Genomic DNA, 22,319 nt, shown 5'->3' with positions numbered 1-22,319 from the left:
CCCTCAGGGCCACGGTTTGTGGGGCTCCTGTGCCCTTCACAGCAGGTGGGGATGGGGACGGTGCTTTTCTGCCACCCCCACCAGCGGTTTGTGTGTGTTTTTGGTCATGGCTGCCTTGCCCCAGCCTGCCCTGAAGGGCTTGTGTGGCTGCCCTGTGTCCCCTGGCTGTCCCCCAGCCTGGCGGCGGTGGAGCTGGTCATGACCCCGCGGTGGTGGCTGTCTGCCCCCGTGCTGGCGGTGCTGCCAGCTGGGGGCCATCTTGGCCGCTGCTCCCGGCCGCTCGCGGCTCGACCACCGGAAAGTTAAGGGCATGAAGCTGCTCTCATGTGGAAGGCATCTTACCCACTGTCCGGCATCCCTTGAACTCTGACCACGCTGGAGCAAGCCTCTGCCAGCATGCGCCTCTCCTTGGCCCCTGGCCTCAGGTCACCCCAGTGTGTCAGCACTGTCCCTGGCAGCTCCTCCATGTGTGGGGGCCATCACATGTGGGTACAACCCAGTCTGTCCTGGCTGTGCAGGGCTAAAGTGGGTGCTGGCAGCCCCCCACCCCAGGCTGGTGTCTGCCAGCAAGGTGGGGATGGGCAGGGGTGTGTAAGGAAAGGGGTGGCACTGCCTGGTAGCTGGCTGGCCTTGGGCTGGGCAGTACAGAGTGTGGGTTGGTGGCATTCCCATTTATTTCCTTTTATTAAAAAAAAAGCTAGAAACCACGGGAGGAAAGACACACAGAGCAAGGGCACGGTGTTCCCTGTGTCCCCACCCTGTGCCCAGGAGAAAGGTCTTCAAGGGGCAGAGTGGCCCCATCCCTCCTTCTGGGCCTGGGAAGCTGCCAGGGTAGCCCCTGGGAAAGCCTGGCACAGTGGCTGCAGCCATGGTGGCCAGTGGGCAGCCTGCCAGCCCATGCTGCCACGGAACTGGCCCAGTCCCCTTATGCGCATGGGGTCAGCCAGTTCAGGGCTGGGGTTCCCCAGCTGGTGGGGACTGCTGGCAACGAGCCGGAGCCGCTGGGCACCAGCCACAGGCAGCCAGCTAGAGGGCTGGTGGCCCTGGGTGGCCGTGGGTGGCAGCAGGGGGACACTGCCTGACCAGGGGAACATCATCTAGACAAGGGTTGTTCCTGGCCAGGTCCTGATGTGGAAGAGCGCAGGGGAAGGAGCAGGGGATGGTGGGGTTGATAAGGGAGTACCCCCTCTCCCATAGCACAGCACCTTTATTGAGGACAGGACTGGTGCACAGGTGGCATGGCTGGGGCCTGTCTTGAGCCTGCTGGGGCAGGGGGGCCGGGCAGGCAGGCTGAGGTAGTTGTCCTGGTGGCACTGGAGCTACAGAGGTGGGGGCTGCTGCCGTACCTGGATCCCCTCTTGGAGGTCCCACCGACAGCACAGGGCTGAACACCCCCAGGTGCTCCCTGCTGGCGCCAGTGCTCATCTCCATTCTCTGCAGCAGCGTCAATAAATACAAAAGTCTTCGAGTCCCTGAGCTCAGTCTGGTGCTGCCGGGGCGCAGGGGCTGGGGTGTGGGAGGCAGGCTGCCCCGTGGCATTGCCGGGAGCATGCCAACGCCAGGGGGTCACACAAGGTTGTTGGCCAGGCGCTCCCGTCGCTCCAGATCGCTCACCACATCGGCGCCATAGGCATCACCTGGGGAGAGTGATAGCATGGGTCGGGGGGACATGGGAGCTGCAGCAGCCTCCACTTACCCTCACCCTGCCCACCATGCCCTCTCTGCTCCCATCCCTCCGTACTTGTGTGGCAGCCATGCATCCAGATGCGCTGCCCATCATATTTGCACTGGCATCGCATCACATTGTTGGAGAAGTCTGACTCGGCCACCTCATGCTTGGGGTTCACGACCACCTGGGGAGGGTGAGAGGCAGGGCTGGGGGTACTGCTGACGTGCCTTGCCCAGGCAGGGCCATGGCATGCACTGTGGGGTGCAGAGCAGCACCCCGATGTGCAGGGTGAGGAGTGCTGGTGGTGCCCATGGAGGGTGGCCCCCAGTGCTGAGCTCTGGTGGCTCGATGCCCCCCTGCCCCTCCATCCCCATACCTGGAAGGTGTAGCTGCCCGGTGGCACGTCAGTGATGTCGATCCACTGGCAGTCGATGTCGTGGCGGTAGGTGTCCCAGCACCCCACGCTCACCCCCTGCTCCCCAAAGTTGGCACAGGCAAAGCGTCGCTGCAGCCCTGTGGGAGGGAGGGGAGGTGAGGGAGGGCATGGGCAGAGCCCCCCTCAGGGAGCAGGATGGGGAGGATTGCTGGCAGCTCTGTAGCTGGCACCTACCTTCGGGGCAGTTGGTGTCCTCCAGGCAAAAGCTGGCCTTGTGCCCTTCGGCCACCTTGGAGCCGTTGAGCGTCAGCAGGTCATAGTGGGTGAAGACCTCAATGCTGTGGAAGTGCCTGTGGGGACAGGGGCTGAGCGTGGGGGAGTGCCTGGCTGAGGAGCATGCGGCCAGCCCAGCCACCCAGCCGGGGACGGGCAGCACCCAGAGGCTCTCAGCAAATTACAGCCTTGAAGCCAAATAAAGCCGTAATGACAGTGCCAGCACAGACGCTGCTAATTACCCCGGGCGGGCCAGCTTCTGTGGGACGTGTGCCACCATGTCCTGCCTGGCCCAGGGAGGGGGCAGCCCCCTGCCAGCTCCTGCCCACGGGTCACTCACCGGTGGCACTGGTGCCAGGTCCAGGCGTGGCGCCCCATCTTGGGTCGGAAATCGGCTCTGCCCAGGTTGTGGATCTGGGAGGAGAAGCGGAGGAGGCGGCGGTGGCCGTAGGGCCAGTGCATGTGGTCAGCGGAGCGGGAGAGGCAGCGCTCCTCGTGGGCGCAGTACAGCAGCTCCAGCGGCCGGTCCTCCAGGTAGGCTGTCTCCTGCACCAGCTGGGCGTTCATCACCAGGTCTGGGGCATCTGGCAGGGAGAGGATCGGTGCAGATGGAGCAGGTGATCCCCACCCCATGTATTCCCCCCACCCCTGCTCTCTGTACCAGGAGAAGGGGGGTGCCCCTTCCCAGTGGTACCCCATGGGCTCCTGGTACTCACGGGTGGTGCAGGTGACCCCTGCTGAGAAGCGTCCCCCGCCGCTGGGGCAGTGGACAGGGCCGTGGTGCTGGCACTGCTGGAGGGCCAGCTCGGTGCCGGTGCAGCTCACCCCACTCATCAGCACCCGGGTGGCATCAGGGCTGCCTGCCCAGTACCATGTCTCCTGGGCAGAGGAGGAGCACAGCGCTCGGACCAGCCCTGCCAGCACTCACCCCGCCTCCCCTGCCAGCCTCCCTGCCCCAGCACTGCCACCAGGGCTTGTCCCCCTGGGCTGTCCCATCCCAGAGCTCCTGGCCATCCCATGCATCCCGTTGGACCCCTTGCAGCCCAGGCCACAGGCTGGGACCCCGCTCACCTGGAGGGCATGGCTGGCAAAGCCCAGCCCCAGCTGCCGGCAGACGACCATGGCCTCGTTCAGGCCCCACTGTGCACCACACACTGCACCCCACTGTAGCTGGCCCTGCACTGGTACCAGCACCTCCACCACACCCTCCTCGGGGCTGCGGCCCCCTGCCAGCCGCACCTGCGGACAAAGAGGGGCTGAGCCGGAACATGGGACAGACCCCCAGCCCTCCCACCCAGAGCTGCAATGTGGCAGGCAGCCCCATGTATCCAGCTGAACATCTCCCCCACCTTCCTCTTCTTCCTTTCCTCCCCACAAGACCACTTTTGCCACCAGCTCATCCTGCAGACCCCCATCAGCGTGCTGCTCTGTGTCCCTCCATCCCCTGGGCCACCATGGGGCTGCTCTGAGCGTCCATACACCAGGTACAGAGCCTGGGGGGCAGGGGCTGTGCAATGGGGCTGGGGCTTCACAGGCTCTGGGGAGGAGGCAGGGGCTCACCTGGCTCTGGAAGTCCATGTGGGGCACGTGGCAGCGTACGGCAGCATCAGCCTCATGCCGGCACCCACTCCGCTCGGCGTCCTGGAAGTGGCACTCGCCCAGGGAGCGCTCGTGGCCAGTGCACCGTACCTCACTCATGTGGATGGGCCCCAGGCCTGAAGCGGAGGGAGGGTCAGAGCTCCCTGCTCCATGCCCATCCTGGAGTAGGGAGGACCCCCATCCTCTTTCCCCTGGTCTGGGTGTTTGCTATGGGAATGGGGCTGCCTGTGGCAGAAGCAGCCAGGGGAGCCCCATCCCAGTGCAGGCTGGAGCTGCCTGGACATCCCAGGATGCTCCAGCAGCACCCAGTAGACCAGGGGCTTTCCCCATTGTGCCCCTCCGAGCCCAGCAGCACCCCAAGTCCCTGCTGTGCTGCCTGCCTCACCTTGGCCCATCTGGGCTCCCACCAGGGCTTGCTTCGCCGTCCCGTAGCCCAGCTGCCGGCACACCACGCTGGCCGCGGCCAGGTCCCACTGCTTGTCACACACGGTGCCCCACTGCCCGTGGCGCAGCACCTCCACCCGGCCCTCACCAGCATGGGTGCCTGCTCGCAGCCGCACTGGGAGCACCTGGGCAATGGGGAGCAGCCGGTCAGTGGCCCCAGGGCATGGCCACCTGCCTGCACCATGGGCACGAGTACAAACAGGGTGGCCGGGTGCTGTCCAGCTACAGGACCCTCCATTGGCAGGATGGGGCACGGGGCTGTGCTGGGGCTCACCTTCCCTGGGGAGGTCTTGCTCCTGCCCTTGCCTGTGCCCTTCTGGAAGACAGGGCTGGGGAGGCAGCTGACGATGGCGTGCATGCCGCGGGGGCAGGCGTGTTGTCCGGGAGCCAGCGGGGCAACCTGCGTGGGGCAGCGGGCCAGGTGGGGCTCTGCGCCCTGGCACCGCACCCTGTGGACCCAGAAGCTATTCTTCTGGCTGAGGGTCTTCAGGCTGCCAAGGGAGAGGTGCAGGGGCCAGCATCAGCTCGGGTGTCGGAGACTCTCCCCCACCCAACACTGGTGCTGGGTGCCCACTCAGGGTGCCCTTGCCCACCCTGCCCAGGGCTGAGCCCTACCTGGAGTTGGGGTCCTTCAGTTTCATGTTCCAGAGCTTCCTGTGGGTGCAGAGAGCCGGGAGGTTGGGGGGGGGCCATGCCAACCCTGCTGGGCTCTGGACCCCCCACCCCATCATCCCTGCCCTCCCCAGCACCCTGTGGCAGGAGCTGGATCCGTGGGGTCCTCCCACAGCATGGCAGGGTGAGGACAGGTCCTCTCCCTACTGGCAATTACCATGCCAAGCCTGGCTGTGCCGTGTGCCCCAGAGGGACCGCGTGACTCCTGGCACCGGCAGGGGCTCATTATGGACTGTATTTATAGCCCCAGCCCGAGGCGGGGGCGGAGGGGCCGAGGGCCGCTGGTCTCTCCTCTCCTTCCACCCACGCTGTGCTGGCCACGGCTGGTGACTGTCCCCACAGCCTCCTGGCTGCTGCTGAGCCCAGCTCTGCCCCTTGTTGAGGCCCCAAGAAGGGGACCCAGGCGTGGCCAGGCCATACCAGCACCCCGCACACCCACCCACGTGTGCATCCCTTCCCCGACACCCCCGAGTCTCTTGCCCCCACAGCGTGTCCAGCCAGGCCCCCCACCCCACGCGTCCCACAGCTGTGATGCAGGTCTCCTGCATCCCTACCGGTAGAAGTTGGTGTTGATGTGCTTCTCCTGGGGGAAGCCCAGCATCCCGCAGACCACGCGGCTGTTGTTCCTGGTCCAGCCAGCATCGCACACCTGCCTCCAGCGCCCGTTGTGCTTCACCTCCACAGCACCCTCCGTCACCGGCATGCTCAGCTTGGCCCGTGCCAGGATGGGCTTGAGCCGCACCTCCTCCAGGCTCAGCCCCAGCACCTGCCGTGGTGGGCACAGGGGTGGGCACAGGGGCTCCAGCATCCAGGGCAGGGTGTTCAGGATGGGGACAAGGGGAAGGGCCGGAGGGACCTGCTCCAGTCCCCCTGGTGTACCCTGCTGGGCACAGGGCAACCCCATGGCCCTCCACTCACCTCTCCCAGGTGACCAGAGGTGGTGGCCTGGGGGAGGCTGCCAGGCAGACGCTGTTCTGAGCACACCACACCGGCATCCTCGCCGTGGTGGCAGTCGCTGGTGCCCCAGCCGTTGTGGATGCACTCTGCCAGGGAGCCCTCGCTGCCCCCGCACCGCACGTTGTCCAGCCAGATGGGGCCTGGGGATGCATACGCAAGGCTGTGGGTCACTGTTGGTGAGGGGTCCCCACCTCCCTCCCCAGGACCAGGGCTGCCTGCACCCACAGCCCCTCAGGCAGGCTTCCCCAGCCAGCGCTAAGCACACTGCCCTTGCCAGGACCCCCTGTCCCCCCATTCCCCACCTGCCCCCTACCTTCCCCTTGGCCGTAGGTGGCACTATGGGTCCAGGTGACAGCCGCGGTGTAGCCCAGCTGCCGGCAGGCGACGGTGGCCGCGTGGAAGTCGAAGCCATCATCGCAGACGGTGCCCCAACGCCCCTGGTACAACACCTCCAGCCGACCCTCTCCGGCTGGTCCCCGTGGCCCCACCAGCCGCAGCTGCACTGGGGCTGGCTCCTGCTCGCTGGGGGCCACCCAGCACAGCAGCAGCACCAGCGGCAGCAGGGTGGGGCTTGTGCCAGCTGGTATCACCATCGTGGTTCCCGGGGGTGGGATGCCTGGGGACAGCCCGACACTGAGCCCTTAGGGACCATGGCAGGGTGGGGGGTGCTGCTGCAGCCCCCCTGTGCCCCAAGAGCTGGGTGATGGTGAAAGGATATCATGCCCCCTCGCACAGCAGTGACACCCTTGTCCCTGCGCTGTGGGGGACACAGGGCTGGTCCCCACCATGCACAGCTTGCAGCATCCCCCACCCCGGGGCTCAGCCGCCAGCCTCACACCCACCTGCCCCTCAGTGGGGTCACCCAGCCCTGGCAGAGCCCTCCCAGGGACCCACAGCCCCGCGCTCAGCTCTGGCTGCAACACTCACAGGCAGCCCCATGAACACTGCCCTGTCCCTGTTGTTCCTGCCTGCCCTATGCTTCGGGTCATGGGTGGGGGCCCCACAGAGCCCCCCTTTATCCCCCACCCGAACCCTGTGCCAGACACTGGGGTCCCCTCCCCATCCTGCACACAGCCCCTGTCCCCCATCACCCCATCTCTCCCCCTGCATCCCCACTCAGAGCACTAGTGGGGTTGCTGCCCCCCACTCCAGTTGCCCAGACCCCCCCACTCCGGGGCCATCCCCGGCACTCACCCTGGCCGGGGTGACGGTGCAGGACAGGCAGCGGCGAGGGGACGCGGTGCTGGCTCACGCCGACCTCCAGCAGCTCTCCTGCTGCCGAGCACCGCCTGCCGCCGCTTTTATGGTGCGGCGGGGTGGGCCGCCCCGGGTGGGGGCCCACGCTGCCCAGCCCGGCCCCGGGCCCCCCCGCACGGTGCCTGGAGCCCAGCCCTGCACTCTGCACCCTTCCCAGCCCTCCTCTGCCACCCTGGGGCAAACCTCCCAACCCCTGCCCCTCACCCGCAGCTTGGGGGGGTGCAAGCACCCCTGGGATAGCCCCTACCTGCTGTGCCCCCCCCACTGAATGCACCCAGTGCCTCCATTCAGGCATGCCGCCCCCCCCCCCCCCCGCACCACCACACGATGGGGCTGGCCCCCAGCCAGGCAGAGCATGGGTTTTCTGGGGGTGACAAACTGCTACACTAGGGACACCCCAGAAGGACACCCCTTGCCCCTTCCCACCCCACGCAGCAGTTCAAGCAGGTGCGCAGACATGGGGTACCTGGGGCTACTGCAACGGGGCCGTGACTTGTGGGGCACAGAGACCAGGGGAGGCTGTGGGGAGGCACTGGGAGCCCAGAGCAGGGTCCTCGTGGGGCTCAGGGCATCACCTGGGCCATCACCAGACAGGCTGGCTGCCAGGATCCCCAGGCACAGCCCCCCTCCGTGGGACTGGAGACAGGGGATGCCCCCCCAACCTGCCCTGGGAGCAACCTCTGGCTTGGGGTGCTGCCAGTCCCCGGGGCACCCCGCTGCCCATCTGTCCCGCCGTGCCACGCCGTGGGACTGGGATAAACAGGAAGCCCTGTGCCCATGCCGTGGCCGGGGGCTGGCCAGGAATGTGCCGGTGGCCACCGGGCTGTTTGTTTGGCGTCAAAGCAGCTGGTTCCTGCCGGGAGGAGCCAGGATCAACACAGCCGGGAATAGCCCGTGAGCTCATCGCCACGTCCTGCGGGAGCCTCCGGCACCCCTGGGCGTGCAGGGGTGCACGGCCCCAGGCCCCCCCCTTGCAGGGCACCCTCATCCCAGCCCTATGCCCCAGCAGGGCTCAGGGCACATGCTGGAGCCTCTCCTGGGGTGGGGGTCCCTCGCCAGCCCCAATATTGGGGCCATGGAAAGCCCTGGGGAGGGGCAGGGCTGGGCCCACCAGTGAAACTCATGACTCATTCATGTCTCGACGTTTTGGAGCTCAATTACTCAAGTGTGAGGCCAGGAGCCCCCCCAACCTCTCCCAGGGCAGATGCTGCCAGGGGTGCAGGGCAGGCGGGTGCTGGGTCCCGCTCCCAGCGCTGACCTCTGCTCCTGGGGCCAGAGAGAGGAGGGCAGCGAGGGGTCCGATGGGCTCTCCCACGCCTGGGACCTGCCAGCCTCAACCTGCAGTGGTGGGGGCACAGTGTCCTGCTGCTCAGTGTGACCGTGGCAGGCTGGAGATGTCCCCCCTTGTTGTCATCCCCCCTCCAGTCCAGCCGCTGGGGCTCACTGGGTGCCAGGGACCTGCAGCCCCGGGGCAGCCAGCAACTGCAACAGCTAAAAATACACTGCCGGCAGCAGGGCAGCCCCGTGCGCGGGAAGCTGTGGGCAGCGGGGCAGGCGTGCGGGGCTATTCTCAGAGGGCTGCGGGACTATTCCTGGCCAGTCAATATTGATTCAGCCAGCTCAGGTGCAACAGCTCAGCCTGGCAGCACCGTATTTAGGGCCCGGCGGGAGGCGAGGCGGGCGGCTGAATCGGGAGCATTGTCTGGGGGAGGAAGAGGGCAGGGAGAGGATGTGAGCTCTGTAATCTGCAGCGAGCGCTGCCGGCAGCAGGTCGGGAGAGGGGCACACCCCGGGCCTGCCGCTGGCTGAGGGGTGGCCAGCGAGTGCCGCTGGGCTGCACGGAGCCTCTGCCCTGGGGATGGAGGGATGGGGCCAGAACACGTGCAGGCAGCTCCCGGCAGGAATGGGAGGGGGGGGGGCACGGGGGGGCAGCTGCCAGTCCTGGCTCCTACAGACTCTGAGCTGCTGCACATGTGGCTGTTGTACCCACAGCCACCAAGGGCCAGAGGGACAGAGAACAGTTGGGAGCTCCAGGTAGCAAAGCAGGTCTCAAGCAGCTCCCTAGTTCCCTGCTTATTCAAGGCACCTTGGGGTGGTCGAGGCCAGCCTGAAGTTGGGTGGCTCCAGCTAAACAGCCCTGTATGCACCTGAGCGTGCATCAGTGAGCGGAGGAGAGGCTGAGGGGCTGGTTGTCCCCATTCACCGCTCTGGGACATGCCTGTCCCCTCTGGCAGCTCTCCCAGGGCAGCATTGCCAGCCCCAGTGCAAGATGGCACAGTGCAACCCCCCACATTGGATGCTGCACGAAGAGCAGAAAAACCACAGTGAGAGTGCTCCAGACAGAGCCCAGGCCAGGGTTTATTTCCACAGGCGCAGGCAGGGGCTGAGCGAGGCTCGCCATGGCCGCCTGGTGCAAGGCTGGGCTGGGGCTGTGGCGGCCTGGGAGCAGCCACACGTTCAAGGTGATGGTAGCAGCTGGGAGCACAAGGGACCCTGACGGCCAGCACCCCCCAGCTCTCAGGGGATGATGCTGCCCTGCGGTGCCTGGGAAGCAAGTTGGGGACAGGCAGGGGTTTGCACGGAGACAACACAGCTTGCTGCAGCCACAACCCTGCATAGGTGAAATCAGTGTCACCACTGCCATCACAGGCACCTGAAGTCCTTGAGGGCCACATGGGCAGCATTGCGTCCTGCTGCTCCCATCACTCCTCCTCCTGGAAGAGAGCAGAAATAGGGAGTGGTGGGCAGCTCCAGACTCAGGAGATGGGGCTCAGGGCTGTACCAGCAGAGCTGCCCCACCTCCCTGCCCATGCAACAGCAGAGAGGGGAGTGGACACCCCCTCCTCGCCCCATGCTGGCCTTGCGCCTTGTCCACATCCCCCTGCCCTCCTTCTGCAGCCCCCAAGGAGGGTCTCAGCTCCCAGCCCTGCTCACCAGGGTGGGCTCCACTTCCACACAGGTACAAGCCAGGAATTGGGGACCGATAGCCTGAGTAGGATGGTGCTGGCCGGGCAAAGTACAGCTGGTCCAAAGACATCCCTCCATGGAAGATGTTCTGCAAGCAGAGCTCTGTGTGAGCTGGCTGTGCCTGGCCCAGGGCTGTGTGCCCACCAGTGCTGGCACCACCAGAGTGATGCTCAGAGCTGAGCCCACATAGTGCCCACCCCGCCAGGCAGCCCAAAGATCCTCTCCAGGTCTGGTGGTGTCAGGATGTCCCTGCCGATGACAGATGCCTTGAACCCCGGGGCATAGGCTTCGATGCAGTCAAACACTAGACAGGGATGGAGGAACTAGTGGGCAGCTTTGGGGAACATGGTGGCTGGCCCCTGAGCAGCTCTGCTCACGGGCAGGGACCAGTCCTCCCAGTGTTAACTGGCTCCACATATGCATTATGTACCCATGTCCACATATGCATTACGTACCCGTGTCCGCGTATGCATTTCTGGCCTGCTCGTCCCAGGGCTGCCCACCTGCCAGCACGGAGGGGGTGTACTGGGTGAAGAGGGACACGACATGGCAGCCCCCTGGGGCCAGCTCTGGGTCCAGCGCTGAGGGGATGCAGAGCTCGATCATGGGCCTGGGGGAGCAGGACACCAGCCGGACAGGCAGAGGGGGAACCAGCCACGCACTATGGCCATCTTGCCCCTTACCCAGGGCACCGATGTATGCTGATGCAGGTTCCTTACCTGCTGGAGGGGTGCCCGTGGGTGGCCTCAGTGAAGGCCTGGTGCAGGAGGTGGGTGCCCTCGCAGTTGAGATGGATGGAGCACTGGTGGTGGGGCAAGGGCTGGCCGTCACGGGCATTGGGGGCAGCCAGAAAGCTGGGCAGGCGATCCACCGCCACTGGGCACAGGAGGGGTGGATGGGGGAAGTAGGGTGCAGCCTCTTGCTGAGCCTGGCACCAGTGTCCCTCTGCTGGGGATGGTGGTGGAGGTGGCCCTGTCACTACCTACCATTGATCTTGGTGACAGGGGAGCGTGTATCAACCTGCTGGATCCTCTGGACAAAATCCTTTGGCAGCTGCTCCTGGGGTGGGAGATGCCAGTGTAGAGGCTGGCTGTGAGGGGACAGTGAGGCTGGGGGGAGACAGCCACGCCAAGCCCCCACCAGCCCTGTGTGCCCCATACCTGGGAGATGAGCTCCAGGAAGGTGATTTGGGGGGAGGCGTTGGACAGCACCATTTTGCTCCTCACCTCTGTCCCGTCCTGCAGCACGATGCCCTGTGCCCGCCCATCCTTGCCCAGCAGGATGTGGCACACTGCCTGGGCGGGCGGAAGGGATGGGACTTCACCAATAGCATCCCAGCTGACTGCAGGCTGGCCAGGCAACTCCCCGTGCCCTGACACCCCGTACCTTCTCAGCAAAGATGTGGGCTCCTTGAGCAACTGCTGCACAGGCAATGGCTTGGGACAGAGCCCCCATCCCACCGGCCACGTAGCCCCAGGCCCCCCGCCGTCCCTCCAGCTCACCCATCACATGGTGCAACAGCACGTACCTGCGGTGGCAGGACCTCACGTTAGCTGCCAGATGAGGGGATGGGTCTGTCCCCTGCATGGGCATAGTGAGGATGGTGCCACGACCCCCAAAGATGGGACTGCACCAGCTTGTGGGAGTTGGCTCAATTACAAGGAGCACCCACTGGCCAAGACTTGACCTGACCTGGGGACAGAGGTGTCCAGACAGCAAAGGGACAGGTGGGGACCACTCAGGAGAGCCATATGGCAGGGATGGGGGGCAGTCCCTTGTCCAGCCTCAACCCCTGGGCCACCCTGGCAAGGCTGAGCGGGTAGCGGGAGGAAGAGGCAGTTGGGCAGGGCATGGGGTACTGGGACGCGGCAGAGCCAGCACAAAGGATGGTGTGGAGGAAGGGTGCAGCCATGAGCCCTGGGGGGCGGGGAGCAACCCTCACCCGCTGCCAGGGGTGTGGGGGCTGGCCATGGCTCCAATCACCGCATCAGTAGCCAGAGTTGCCTTCAGGGGCTCCGACTCAAACCACTGATCCAGGATCTGGCCCAGGACAAAAAGAGAGCACCAGACTCAGGGTGGGGGGCTGCCACAGCACCCTCATGCAGGCAGCAAGGCAGCTGGTAGCTCCACACTGCTACTGCCGGCACTCACCTTGGAGATGGGGGCTGTGAGCACCTCGTAATAGCGGGGCAGCTGCCGCCCCAGCGCCAGCCCTGGGGGTGGAGAGGCGGTGTGACACCTGCATGGCTGTGCCGGGCCAGCTGTTTGTGCCTGGCTGGGTTTGGGGGTCAGGCAGCGGGACCAAGGTGGGCAAGCCTGCCAGAGCCTGCCAGCCCAGCAGGGGGTCCTGAGGAGCCTGTGCCCTGGGAGGGGGCGGCTCTGATCACCCACTGCAGGCAAACACCCACTGCCATTGGTGTCCCCCACCATCCCAGATGTACCTGCCCGCAGCAAGGGCCGCAGGTCTTGCAGGGCCCTGAGCCGCTGGAGCAGGGAGCCCTGCCCCAGGGCAGCTGTATCCACTGGGGGGGCATCCAGCAGCGGGTCGAGGGCTGACACCAAGCCCCCCATGAATGCCTCGTACTCAGGGTAAGCCTGAAAGGGGACAGAGCAGGGACAACAGGGACTGTGCTGTGGTGGGTGCAATGGATATCTCACCCAGCAGCAGCCCCTGGGGGCTTTGCCATGCCGGGTGCATGCCCCCACCGTACCTGGGCATCCTTCTGGGAGAACTGAGCAATCTGCCGCTGGGTCTGGGCCATGTTGTGCCCCAGCAGGAGGGACCGGGGGGGGCTCCTGTCTTCCAGCAGTGGGGTGAAGGAGTAGGGGTCCCGTGGGAGCACCCTCAAGCCATGCCGCTGCAAGACAGGGACAGCAGGACCAACTCTGTGGGGACAGCCCAGCAGCAGGCACACCCTACTAGCTGCCAAGAGGTGCCGGCAGCCTGGCAAGGGATCGGTGCCGGTACCTGCAGCTCCAGCTCAGTGTAGATCTGTGGCCGCAGTAGGCTGAGCAGGTACGATGCCCGGGAGAACTTGAAGCCTGGAAGATGTGGGGCGGTGGGGGGTGCCCATGCCCAGGGCTGGCTGGGGGCAGGGGGAGAGTTGGTGTGCAGGGGTACCTGGCACGATCTCCTCTGTGACAGCCGCGCCACCCAGCACGTGGCGTTTCTCCAGCACAGCTGTGCGCACCCCTGCCCGCTGCAGATAGGCAGCCTGCGGGGAGCACGGCATCACACTGCCCATCCCTCCAGGTGGGCATGGATGTCACCCTGAGCACCCTCTTGCACATGGTGCCCCCCTCATCAGGGAGCACCCCCCTCCTCACAGCCCTGTGGGAGCCCCCAGCCCCACAGGCACTGCCACCAACACCCTCCCTTGGCCACAGTGCAGACCATTCCCCACTGTCCCCCGCAGATGCAGGAGACACAGCACCCCCCTCTTGGTACTCACTGCCACCAGCCCGTTGTGCCCTGCAAGGAGAGAGCCAAGCCCAGCGTCAGGGTGGTCCCACGGCACAGGGCACCCTGCCATGCTGGGGCATGGGGCTGCCACAACCACCCAAATAATGGGGTTCTGGACATTGGGATACAGGTGACAGGGAGCATCCTCCACTGTCCCTACAGCCCTGGCCCTAACGGTGCAGGAGAGGGGGACAGAGGTGCTCAAGGCAGATACCCCAGCTGTGCCCTGCATGCTGGGGGGCTGCAATGTGTGTCCGGTCATGCCAGATCCCTGCATGCTTCCCGGCACAAGGAGCACGCCGGCGGTCTGCAACATGCCCAGCACCACTGTGGTCCCCACCTGGGCACTACCCCTCCCACCCGCCCTGGGGGGGAGCAGCTGGGGGTCCCCGTCAGCTCCCCGCAGCCCGGCACTGGCTCCCTCGCCGTGTTACCTGCCCCGATCACCACCGCGTCGTATTCCCGCTGCAGCCGGTCTGCAGCCCCAGCATGGGCTAGCCGCCCTCCTGGCAGCCCTGGAGACAGTCTCCAGCCCTGCAACCAGCAGGAAGGGTAGCCAGTGCCCAGCCTTGCCCGGAGCCTGGTTGCCATCGCCCCACAGTGCCCAGCCACAGCTGCCCTGCGCCCAGCAGCCTGGACTTTGCTTTCATGGCGGAACTTTTCCCAGGGCTTCCGCCCACAGGAAGGGGACGGGGGCCAGGGCAGGGGACACTTTGGCACAGGGCCAGATGCTGCATCCCAGGGCTTGCGGGGAGGCTGGGCAGGACAGGGGCACACATCGAGCGCTGCCCCACTGGCACTGCCCCCAGCAAGGTGTTGACCCTGGCAGAGAAAGCTCTGGAGACCAGCCCCAGTGCTGAGAAAGCAACAGGGCTGGATCCTGCCTGGTGCTCAGCAGGATGTCAGGTGCTCCCCAGCCTGTACCCCAGGAAGGCGCTGGGCAGGCAGGGTCCTGAGAGCCCCCCCAGACCCTGTTCTGCTCCAGGGAGGACCCAAAGGCACATGGCCAGGGTGTTGGGCCAACAAGCACTGCAGGACAGCAGGAGCTTGGCTCCCCCTGAGCAGGAAAGCCCCAAGAACAACCCTGAGGGCAGTGGGAAAAGGGGCAGCTTAGGGGTGAGCTTGGCCCCGAACCCAGAGCTGTTGCTTGCCAGGGCAAATTCCTGCCCAGCAGGAGGGGGCAAAGGCCCTGCCATGGTCCAGTGCTCCCTGAACTGTTGTCCCCAGCTCCAGCACGTGGCACAGTGACAAGGGGCAACAGCTGCCGGAGTCCTCTGGGGCTGGCCCCATCCCCAGCTGTGCCCGGGGAGTTTGCACATGCCCCGAGCCCCGACGTGCCTGGGAAACACAAGCTGCCTTGGCTTTACCCACTGTTCACAGCTGAGCTTGGCCCCGCAGCTGACTGCTGCCTGGGAACTCGGGTATGGGGAAGGGGGTGCAGGATGGGCTGCACCTCCCCAGTCTGCCAAGCCCCCGAGGGCCCCACACCCCACACTTGGGGAGGAGAGGGAAGGGGGATGCACCCTGGGCCATTCCTCCACACAGGCTTGGCTACTCCCTTTTGTTCTCCAGCCAAAGCCTGGCGGCGATGCCAAGCCAACACTATAAATCCTGCTTTGGAAACGCACTTTTCAGCAAGATGGTGATTTGCCAACAACCTCTCAGCCCCACTCTCCGCCTGTCCCTGGAGGCTGCTGGGTGCCAACAAAGCCTGCGGGGAGTGGGGAAGCAGGCAGCGCCAGCCCCGGCCGGGCTGGAGGGTGGGAAGGTTGCCCGTGGCTGCCTGCAGGCACAGCCAACGGCACACAGACACTGAGAAAGCAGCCCAGGCGCCGGGAACACCCACACACCCACTTTAATCCCGGCCCCGAGGTGGCTTGGAGGCAGCTCAGAGCAGGGGGATGCGGGAGGGTTCCCAGAGGCGCCGGGCCAAGTCGCAGGCCTGCTGGACCATAAGCTCAGAGGGAATGATGCCCAGGTGCACGGTCAGCAGCTCGTAGCACTTCACCACCTCTGCCTGGTGGTTCTTGCTGTAGTAACGCAGCAGCTTCCTGGGGAACAGAAGACAGGGGGCTCGGCAGGCACAGCACAGACCGGCACCCCCTTTCTAACCACCTTGCCCCTAGAAAGTCCCTGTCAAGGACACAGAGCCTGTCCATTGGCAAGACCATGGCACCACACTGGGGAGAAGGGCTGGTGCAACCCCAGTGACACCACAGCACTGGTACCACCCTGCTGTGACATCCCAGCGAGGACAGCATCCCTCACAGGGACCCCTGTGCCAGCACAGCCCCAGGCCCCAGTGACAAATCGCAGGGCTGGGGACTGCTCACCTGTAGTAGTCTCCTGCCAGCATCCCAATGGGAGCAGAATCATCAGAGAGAACCGGCACCTCCATCACATCCAGCTTGTAGCCCTGGGGAGAGATGACAGCAGAGGGCATGAGCAGGGAAGGGACCGCCAAGGAGCCAGAGCTGGCTGTGCCTTACAGCTCTGCTCCCAAGAAGTGCTGGGGGAGAGGGGTTCAGCCCCTTCCTGGCCCCACATACCAGCTCGTTCTCAAACCAGAGAAAGTAGGAGCAGCAGTAGTCACCATCCTGCAGCATGAGCGTCGTGTAGCCCTTCTGTAGGTATCGCCGGGCCAACGTGATCAGGGACCAGACCTGAGGGACATCAGACACCTGAAGCCTGAGCAGAAAACCCTCCAACCATCACCCTCTCCTGTGGTCCCCATCACACCCCTAGCCCCATGAGCAGTACCTTCCTCTTGATGAAGGTGGCCAGGGGTCCCTTGCCCAGCTCTGAGCTGGATTTCTCTGTCATGCTGAGCGATGGTGCCATCATCTGCCCGGCCGTGCGATCCACATAGATGAAGTGCACCAGGCCAGGAAAGTCCTCCAGGTATGTGTGGTGGGTTAAGGGTGTCCAACAACTCTGGTGCCCTTCCAGGACAGCCCCTGAGCCTTGGGGAAACCTCCTTTGCCCACCACACTCCTCTCCCTGAGCCCGGTGCTGTGGGGACAGGGGCCCACTCCCACCTCTGCTACCCCCTTTGGGACCCCTCCTCACTGGGCTGGGTTCCCAGCCGCAGGGACGGGTATGACACCATGGTGATATTGCGCCTGCTCTTCACCAGCAGAAAGTCCCGCCAGTCCAGCAGCTTCTCCCTGCCAAGAAGAGGCATGGTGAGAGGCCAGGACCCCCTAAGCCCCAGCACAGCTGGGTGTGGGGCAGCCCCCCAGGGATGCCAGCCACCCCCATGCACTCACCTCAGCAGCTTCTGGGCACGGTCCCGCAGCCCCTGGGACAGGCTGTGGCCAGTGGAGGCCAGGAAGAGCTGGCGGTACACGGAGCAGAGCTGCCGCTTCACGTTGGCTACCGCCTGCAGCAGCCTGAGCCAGGAGACATGGATGGCACCAAGTTTGGCCCCTGGGTCCCCAGTACTGCAGGGGTAGCCGTGCTGGCCCCAGGCTGGGAAAGGTTCCCCGCCTGCCCTGGAGACTTTCCCTGACCACTCTGTACTCACTCCAGGGAGCTCCCAGGCTCGCTCCGGGAAAATATCTTGTTCTTGAAGTCCATCCAGGTGTTCTGCAACTAGAGAGAGAGACAAGGCTCAGTGTCAGGCTGTGGGGACAGCAGGACAGGGTCCTTCGCATCCCCACTCCCACCTGGATGTCCTGCCCGCTCAGCTTCTTCACAAACTTATCCATGCGCTGTCGCAGCTCGGCCAGGAATGGGTAGGAGCGTGGGGCTCCCACCTCCGGCCCCTCTTCCAGCTTCCTCTCCAGCAACAAGAAACCATCCAGCAGCTGGTACATGGTGACGGCCACCTGGGTCATGGGGCCCTGCCAGGGAGGGGAGAGGTGCATTAGCCAGGACCCAGCCCAGCATCGCTTCCCTCACCTTAGAGGCAGCTCACCTTGGTCAGGAGGACGAGGGAGATGCCCGGCCAGAGCGGGAGGCAGTGCATGGTGTGTGGCAGCAAGGGGCAGTAACCCTCCCGCAGGTTGGCATCCAGGAAGATCCTTCTGGGGTTTGAAGCTTCAGGGACAAGAGGCTCCAAGGTCTGGAGCAAGTCCTCTGCCATCTGGGGAGAGAGGGGAGATGTTCAGCCCCCTGTGGGGGTGACAGCCTGCACCAACCCAGGACACTCCGGAAGGACACAGCAATGCCCTGAAAACTGCAACCGGGCATGACTGATCTGAGGGAGCTGCAGGGGCCATGTGGCAAAAGATAAGCAGTGAGGGAAGCACCCAGGGACCCTAAAAGAGCAGCAGGTAAAGGGGAAGCTGTTTGCAAAAACACGGGTTGCAAACACCTTATGCGGAGGCTAGCACTTGCTTTCAGAGAGTGTGAGGCTCTGCGGCATCTGTCAGGGAAGCAGCCCAGAAAGCCCAGAGGCAGCAGAGGGAGACACCAGACTGCTCTGAGGCAGCCCCGGCCCCTCTGTGCTGACAGCTCTGGACAGGGAGACCATAAGCAGTGCCTCTGAGAGGGCGATCAGAGCTGTGACAGTTACGCACAACATGGGGGATGCAGGGCACACCCGCAGCCCTAGAGCCTGGGGTAGCCACAGCTGCAGCACAGCAAGGGACAAGTGACAAGAACCAGGGACTGCAAAGAGCACCAGGACAGGCTGAGGTGTGGAGCCAGGAGGGACTGCAGGATCCCCTGCTCACCTGGACATCTGCAGCGTCTGCCTCCTCGGTGCCCAGCATCTCAGCGCCCTCCGACCAGCTCTCACTGCCTGCAGGGAGCATGGCAGGTCGTTCTCTCTCCCCACCAGCCCCCCACGCAGCCCTGGAGCCTCTGGAGGGCTCGGGGGCACAGGGCAGGGCTGCTGCCCAGCCGGGCACTCACCCGTGCTGTGCCCACCCGGAGAGGGCTCAGGCGTGTAGTAAACCTCAGGCACGGAGAGATCGTCTGTGTCCTGCCAGCGAGACTGGCTGGGTCAGCAATGGGAGCGATGCAGGCAGCCCAGCCAGCGTCCCACCCTGCAGCTCCTGATCCTGGGGACTCACCTGATCATCTGAGTCCTTCTCTGCAGCTCCGTAGGAGCCAGGGCTGCTCACGGGGATGCTCTCGCTTCTCTTGGGTCCTTGCAGGAGCACCTTCCCTACCATAGGCTGCCGAGGGAAAAAAAATTAAGCCCTGGCCGTCAAGGCATCACCTCACTGGGGAACCCTGACCCGCTGCCCCCCACAGCCTGCTCTGGAGCACCTGGAGGCCGAGCTCCTCCTCGGCGCTCTGGCTGGGGTACAGGTCCTGCACCAGGAGGATGAGGATGAGTAGGTCGGCAGGGCGGATGGAGCTGGCGTTGCGGCTGTGGGCCAGAGAAGGGAAGGGTCAGCCAGGAGGGCGAGTGGCTGCCCTGGGGAAGGTAGCGGTGCCGGGGCTGGGCGCACCTGGAGTAGAAGGCCAGCAGCTTGGTGTGCACCAGGAGGAAGGCATGGCCCACCTCGTCCCCACCGCGCTCAGGGCTGGTGTTGATGTACTGCACCACCTGCCGCTCCAGGAACTCGATGCACTGCTCACACAGCTGAGGGTGGATCAGCCGCTCCACGGCCTGGGGTGCAGGTGGGGGGGAAGGCTGCTGAGCCCCCCCAGACCCAGCCACACAGCCCCAGGGGCAGGTCTAAGCTTCCACTGCTCCAGGGTGCTGCCCCAAAGTCCCCGACCCAGAGCCTTTCCCCAGGACTCCACGCAGCCTCACACCCCTGGGACGCCCCAAAGGTGAGGGACACCCCGGAGCATGGTACCTCCACCACAAAGCTCTGGTCCTCCTCCCGTAGACGGCTGTAGGTCTCCAGCAGACCCCGCAGCAAGCTCCAGACACGCTCCCTCTGCTCCGAATCAGCCGGCCGCAACCTGCAATGGCCACAGTGTGAGCTGAGAGCCGGCTGACACCTCCCTGGCTGGGACTGGCACCCCAAAACCCAGCTGCAGGCCAGCAGGCAGGGGGTCCCGCCGCAAAGGGGAGTCCCAGCTTGCAAACACCCACTCCAACCCCCCCGGGGCTGCATGAAGGCCCCGCTTGGCAGCTGCCCTGGCACCCTGGCAGGTCAGCCCGTGCTGGTGGGCCATGCCCGCTCACTCCTTGCGGATGAGGTGGGAGTCAAGCGTGACGAGGCCGCAGTGAGCCTCCACCAAGCGCCGCAGCACGAACAGCGTCCGGCGCAGGTCGTCCTCGCTCTCCGTCCCGTCGCCGTTCACTGCGATGTACAGGCAATCTCCGAACTGCAACCGGTAGCGGGGTCAGGTGGGGGCCACCCGGGGCGCCCCGGTCCCCGGTGCCGGCCCTACCATGTGCAGCACGTGGAGATGCCGCCCGTGCTCAGTCGCGAAGCAGGTGTAGGTGTCGGCGAGCTTCTCCAGCAGTGCCGCGCAGGAGATGATGAGGGGGGCGAAGAGGGTGTTGAGGCTGTCCTCCAGCGCCGGGCCCTGGGGCACACGCTCCCGGGTCAGAGCCCACGCGCGACCGCGCACCTGGCCCCCCCCCCCGTCCCGTCCCGTCCCGTCCCGTCCCGTCCCAGCCCACCTGCCCGGCGTGGGGCGGCCGCAGCCGGCGGAGGAAGGCGGCATCGGCCCAGTAGAAGAGGAGCTCGGCCGCGGTGCTGGCGATCAGGACGCAGCGCATGGCCCGGCCCGGCCCGGCCCGGCCCGACCCACGGCACCGGCGGTGGCGGGGGGCTGTGGGGGGGCACCGGGACCGCGCGGCTCCGCCCGCCCCCCGCCGCTTCCTGCTCTGCCGCGCGTGACCGCCGCGCCCACGCGCGCAGCGCCCCCTGCGGCCCGGCGCGGCTCTGCAGGGCGGTGGCGCCCGCCCCGGGAATGCCCCGCCCCGGGAGTGCCCCGCCCCCTCCCCGGGCTGCCCCGCTCCCGCCCCGCGGCGGACAGAAGACGCCGGCGCGGTTGAACAGCCCAACTTTATTACACCTCCGGTAGCGCCTCGGCACGTCTCGGCTGCTCCTGCCCGCGATACCGCCCCTCTCCCGGGCAGGACACACCCACGGCCCGGCGGCCGCCGCCGCTCCCCGCCCGTGGGGGGCCGGGGCTGCCCGCTGGCCCCGCCTCCCGCCGGTCCCCTCCGGGCCGTATAATTTAACTATCGACATTTCCAGCCGCGGACCCTCGAGCTCCGCCCGCTCGCCCGTCCGGGGCGGACCCCGGCGCCCCTTCTCCCGGCCCGCAGCATCCCGGCGCCGGTCCCGGCCGGGCTGGCGGCAGCAGAGGGAGCTGCTTCCATGCGCTTGCTGCACCGGAACCCGGGAAGGTGCGGAGGAAAGGGGGACCCGGCTGCTAGAAGGGTCCCCGTGCGTGGCAGCGGGACTGGGGAGGCCGGGGAGGGTCCCCCTCCCGGGCTACACCAGGGCTCAGCACCCCAGCAGCCGGTGGGCACCGGAGCCCGGGTGCTTCTCGTAGCTCGTGGGACGGTTGGCGGCAGGCCCTGCAAATTCACCGTCACACCGCTCCGGCGGGATGGTGGCCAGGGCCAAGCGGAGCTCTGCGGTCACAAGGCGGGAGAGGGTGCCAGGCCAGAGGGCATCCAGGGTGCAAGGATGGGGGCACGACGTGGTGCCCACCCGACGTGGCCCCGCTGCAAGGCTGTGGGGGCTGCCAAGGAGGCAGCGTGTCCTGGGGAGTGCACGGGGGCAGGAGCGGGGCTGGCGGGTCCATTCTGGGCCACGGGCTATCGGTACCGGCAGGCCAGCGCGTTCACGTTCTTCACCACGTAGAAGCTCATGGTCAGCGGGGGGATGACCAGGGTGCGGCCAGCCCGCAGCGGACGAGGCTTCAGCTCGGGGAGGGTCCCATCGTCCACCATGGCCAGTGGCTGCCCGTTGAGCTGGACCGACCTGTGGGACCAGGACAGGGTCAGGGTGGTGGCATCAAGGATGGGTGGTGGTGGCAGCCCCAGCCATCACCATCGCACTTACTTGGAGTGGAGCCCATCCTTGCCGTAGGGCTGCAGCAGGTACTGGTGGACAATCTTATCCCGCAGCGTCCCCGCCAGCTTGATTTTCTTCCGGGAGCGATGCAGGTTGATGATGTAAAGGGTGATGGACCCCCGGACGTAGTTGTGGCTGCAAAGGGGAGAGTGGGAGCTGAGGGGTGCATTGGCACATGGCCTGGGACCATCGCCTCCAAGAAGTGGTTTGGGGGTCTCTGCAAGAACCAGCCTTGTGCAGCGATCCAGAGGGGACATTGCTGTCCCAACTGCCCCTCCACAGGGAGGTGTCACCTCCCCATCGCAAAGCCTGGCTCTGTGATGATACCTTTCTGACCTCCCCCTCCCCTCTTCAGCCAGGGGTGGCATGGCTCGAGGGGGTGCTGTGCCAGTGTCTGGAGCTGGGGGGGGCGGTGGTCCTGGGGCAGCCCCCCCAGGGTGTCGCAAGGAGGAGGCTAAGAATGGAGGGGAGCTCTGTGCACAAGTGGCGTCTGCCCCTGCTGCCCCGGGCACCTAACTGACAGGTCCAGACACTGATCCTCTGTCCCTGCCTAATCAGGCAGCCCCAAACAAAGGCTATAAAGCACTTTGCACCTGTCAGTTACTGGACAAGGTTTCCTACCGAGCTGGAGGCATGTTGAAAGCATCTGGACTGTGTAAAGAAACAGACTCTCCTCCTCCACAATAGCAACTT

The 22,319-nt window shown here is 65.7% G+C and overlaps 4 protein-coding genes across 5 annotated transcripts in view; all 4 read right to left on the bottom strand.

Annotated features, from left to right (window-relative positions):
* Positions 1-1,566: 1,566 nt before the first annotated feature.
* On the bottom strand, positions 1,567-6,583 carry LOXL4 (lysyl oxidase like 4). 2 transcript variants are annotated; one of them, XM_074831047.1, is made up of 15 exons: positions 6,304-6,583; positions 5,952-6,130; positions 5,890-5,892; positions 5,588-5,799; positions 4,977-5,015; positions 4,636-4,852; positions 4,303-4,486; positions 3,879-4,033; positions 3,390-3,557; positions 3,035-3,197; positions 2,659-2,902; positions 2,280-2,395; positions 2,046-2,182; positions 1,742-1,853; positions 1,567-1,637 (listed from the first exon to the last, which is right to left on the bottom strand). In XM_074831047.1, the coding sequence occupies exons 1-15, from the start codon at positions 6,581-6,583 to the stop codon at positions 1,567-1,569; spliced, it is 2,280 nt and encodes a 759-aa protein (XP_074687148.1). The 2 variants fall into 2 exon arrangements, with proteins under 2 accessions (XP_074687148.1, XP_074687147.1); XM_074831046.1 differs by lacking the exon at positions 5,890-5,892 and having other exon boundaries at positions 4,621-4,852.
* Positions 6,584-9,765: 3,182 nt separating this feature from the next.
* On the bottom strand, positions 9,766-14,294 carry PYROXD2 (pyridine nucleotide-disulphide oxidoreductase domain 2). The gene is made up of 16 exons (XM_074831048.1): positions 14,112-14,294; positions 13,667-13,686; positions 13,336-13,429; positions 13,183-13,256; positions 12,926-13,072; positions 12,656-12,809; positions 12,366-12,427; positions 12,157-12,254; positions 11,601-11,742; positions 11,375-11,509; positions 11,201-11,273; positions 10,934-11,090; positions 10,670-10,824; positions 10,412-10,518; positions 10,182-10,302; positions 9,766-9,961 (listed from the first exon to the last, which is right to left on the bottom strand). The coding sequence occupies exons 1-16, from the start codon at positions 14,266-14,268 to the stop codon at positions 9,891-9,893; spliced, it is 1,767 nt and encodes a 588-aa protein (XP_074687149.1). The 5' UTR covers positions 14,269-14,294; the 3' UTR covers positions 9,766-9,890.
* Positions 14,295-15,507: 1,213 nt separating this feature from the next.
* Positions 15,508-20,428, bottom strand: HPS1 (HPS1 biogenesis of lysosomal organelles complex 3 subunit 1). Its single transcript, XM_074831045.1, has 18 exons — positions 20,216-20,428; positions 19,981-20,118; positions 19,772-19,914; positions 19,437-19,545; positions 19,083-19,243; positions 18,898-19,000; positions 18,699-18,803; positions 18,538-18,607; positions 18,357-18,424; positions 17,597-17,764; positions 17,346-17,522; positions 17,204-17,271; positions 16,947-17,069; positions 16,780-16,844; positions 16,438-16,583; positions 16,227-16,340; positions 16,011-16,093; positions 15,508-15,728 (listed from the first exon to the last, which is right to left on the bottom strand). The coding sequence occupies exons 1-18, from the start codon at positions 20,312-20,314 to the stop codon at positions 15,566-15,568; spliced, it is 2,103 nt and encodes a 700-aa protein (XP_074687146.1). The 5' UTR covers positions 20,315-20,428; the 3' UTR covers positions 15,508-15,565.
* A 203-nt stretch (positions 20,429-20,631) lies between these two features.
* HPSE2 (heparanase 2 (inactive)) overlaps positions 20,632-22,319 on the bottom strand; it is a 129,470-nt gene continuing 127,782 nt past the window's right edge. The window contains exons 14-15 of the mRNA XM_074831640.1: positions 21,615-21,761; positions 20,632-21,533 (exon numbers count right to left, since the gene is read on the bottom strand). Coding sequence (XP_074687741.1) covers positions 21,368-21,533; positions 21,615-21,761 — 313 coding nt within the window. The 3' untranslated portion in view covers positions 20,632-21,367. The remainder of the gene's footprint in view (positions 21,534-21,614; positions 21,762-22,319) is intronic.

This window comes from Strix aluco, chromosome 7 (assembly GCF_031877795.1).
Source record: "Strix aluco isolate bStrAlu1 chromosome 7, bStrAlu1.hap1, whole genome shotgun sequence".
In the NCBI taxonomy this organism is placed as follows: Eukaryota; Metazoa; Chordata; class Aves; order Strigiformes; family Strigidae; genus Strix; species Strix aluco.
The sequence above is the reverse complement of the archived record's forward strand: the minus strand, read 5'-3'. Positions and strand labels throughout refer to the sequence as shown.

Coding starts and splice junctions, on each gene's coding strand:
- HPS1 (XM_074831045.1), bottom strand. CDS start 20,314: ATGCGCTGCGTCCTGATCGCCAGCACCGCGGCCGAGCTCCTCTTCTAC. Junction 18,425..18,537: donor TCCGGGTGGGCACAGCACGG/GTGAGTGCCCGG, acceptor TGCTCCCTGCAG/GCAGTGAGAGCTGGTCGGAG. Junction 17,070..17,203: donor GAGCCTGGGAGCTCCCTGGA/GTGAGTACAGAG, acceptor CTCCTGGCTCAG/GCTGCTGCAGGCGGTAGCCA.
- PYROXD2 (XM_074831048.1), bottom strand. CDS start 14,268: ATGGCAACCAGGCTCCGGGCAAGGCTGGGCACTGGCTACCCTTCCTGC. Junction 11,274..11,374: donor TCCTGGAGCTCATCTCCCAG/GTATGGGGCACA, acceptor CTCCCACCCCAG/GAGCAGCTGCCAAAGGATTT. Junction 10,825..10,933: donor CACGGGCACCCCTCCAGCAG/GTAAGGAACCTG, acceptor CTGCTCCCCCAG/GCCCATGATCGAGCTCTGCA.
- LOXL4 (XM_074831046.1), bottom strand. CDS start 6,583: ATGGTGATACCAGCTGGCACAAGCCCCACCCTGCTGCCGCTGGTGCTG. Junction 4,853..4,976: donor CTGAAGGACCCCAACTCCAG/GTAGGGCTCAGC, acceptor CTCCCTTGGCAG/CCTGAAGACCCTCAGCCAGA. Junction 4,487..4,620: donor GGAAGGTGAGCCCCAGCACA/GCCCCGTGCCCC, acceptor CCCATTGCCCAG/GTGCTCCCAGTGCGGCTGCG.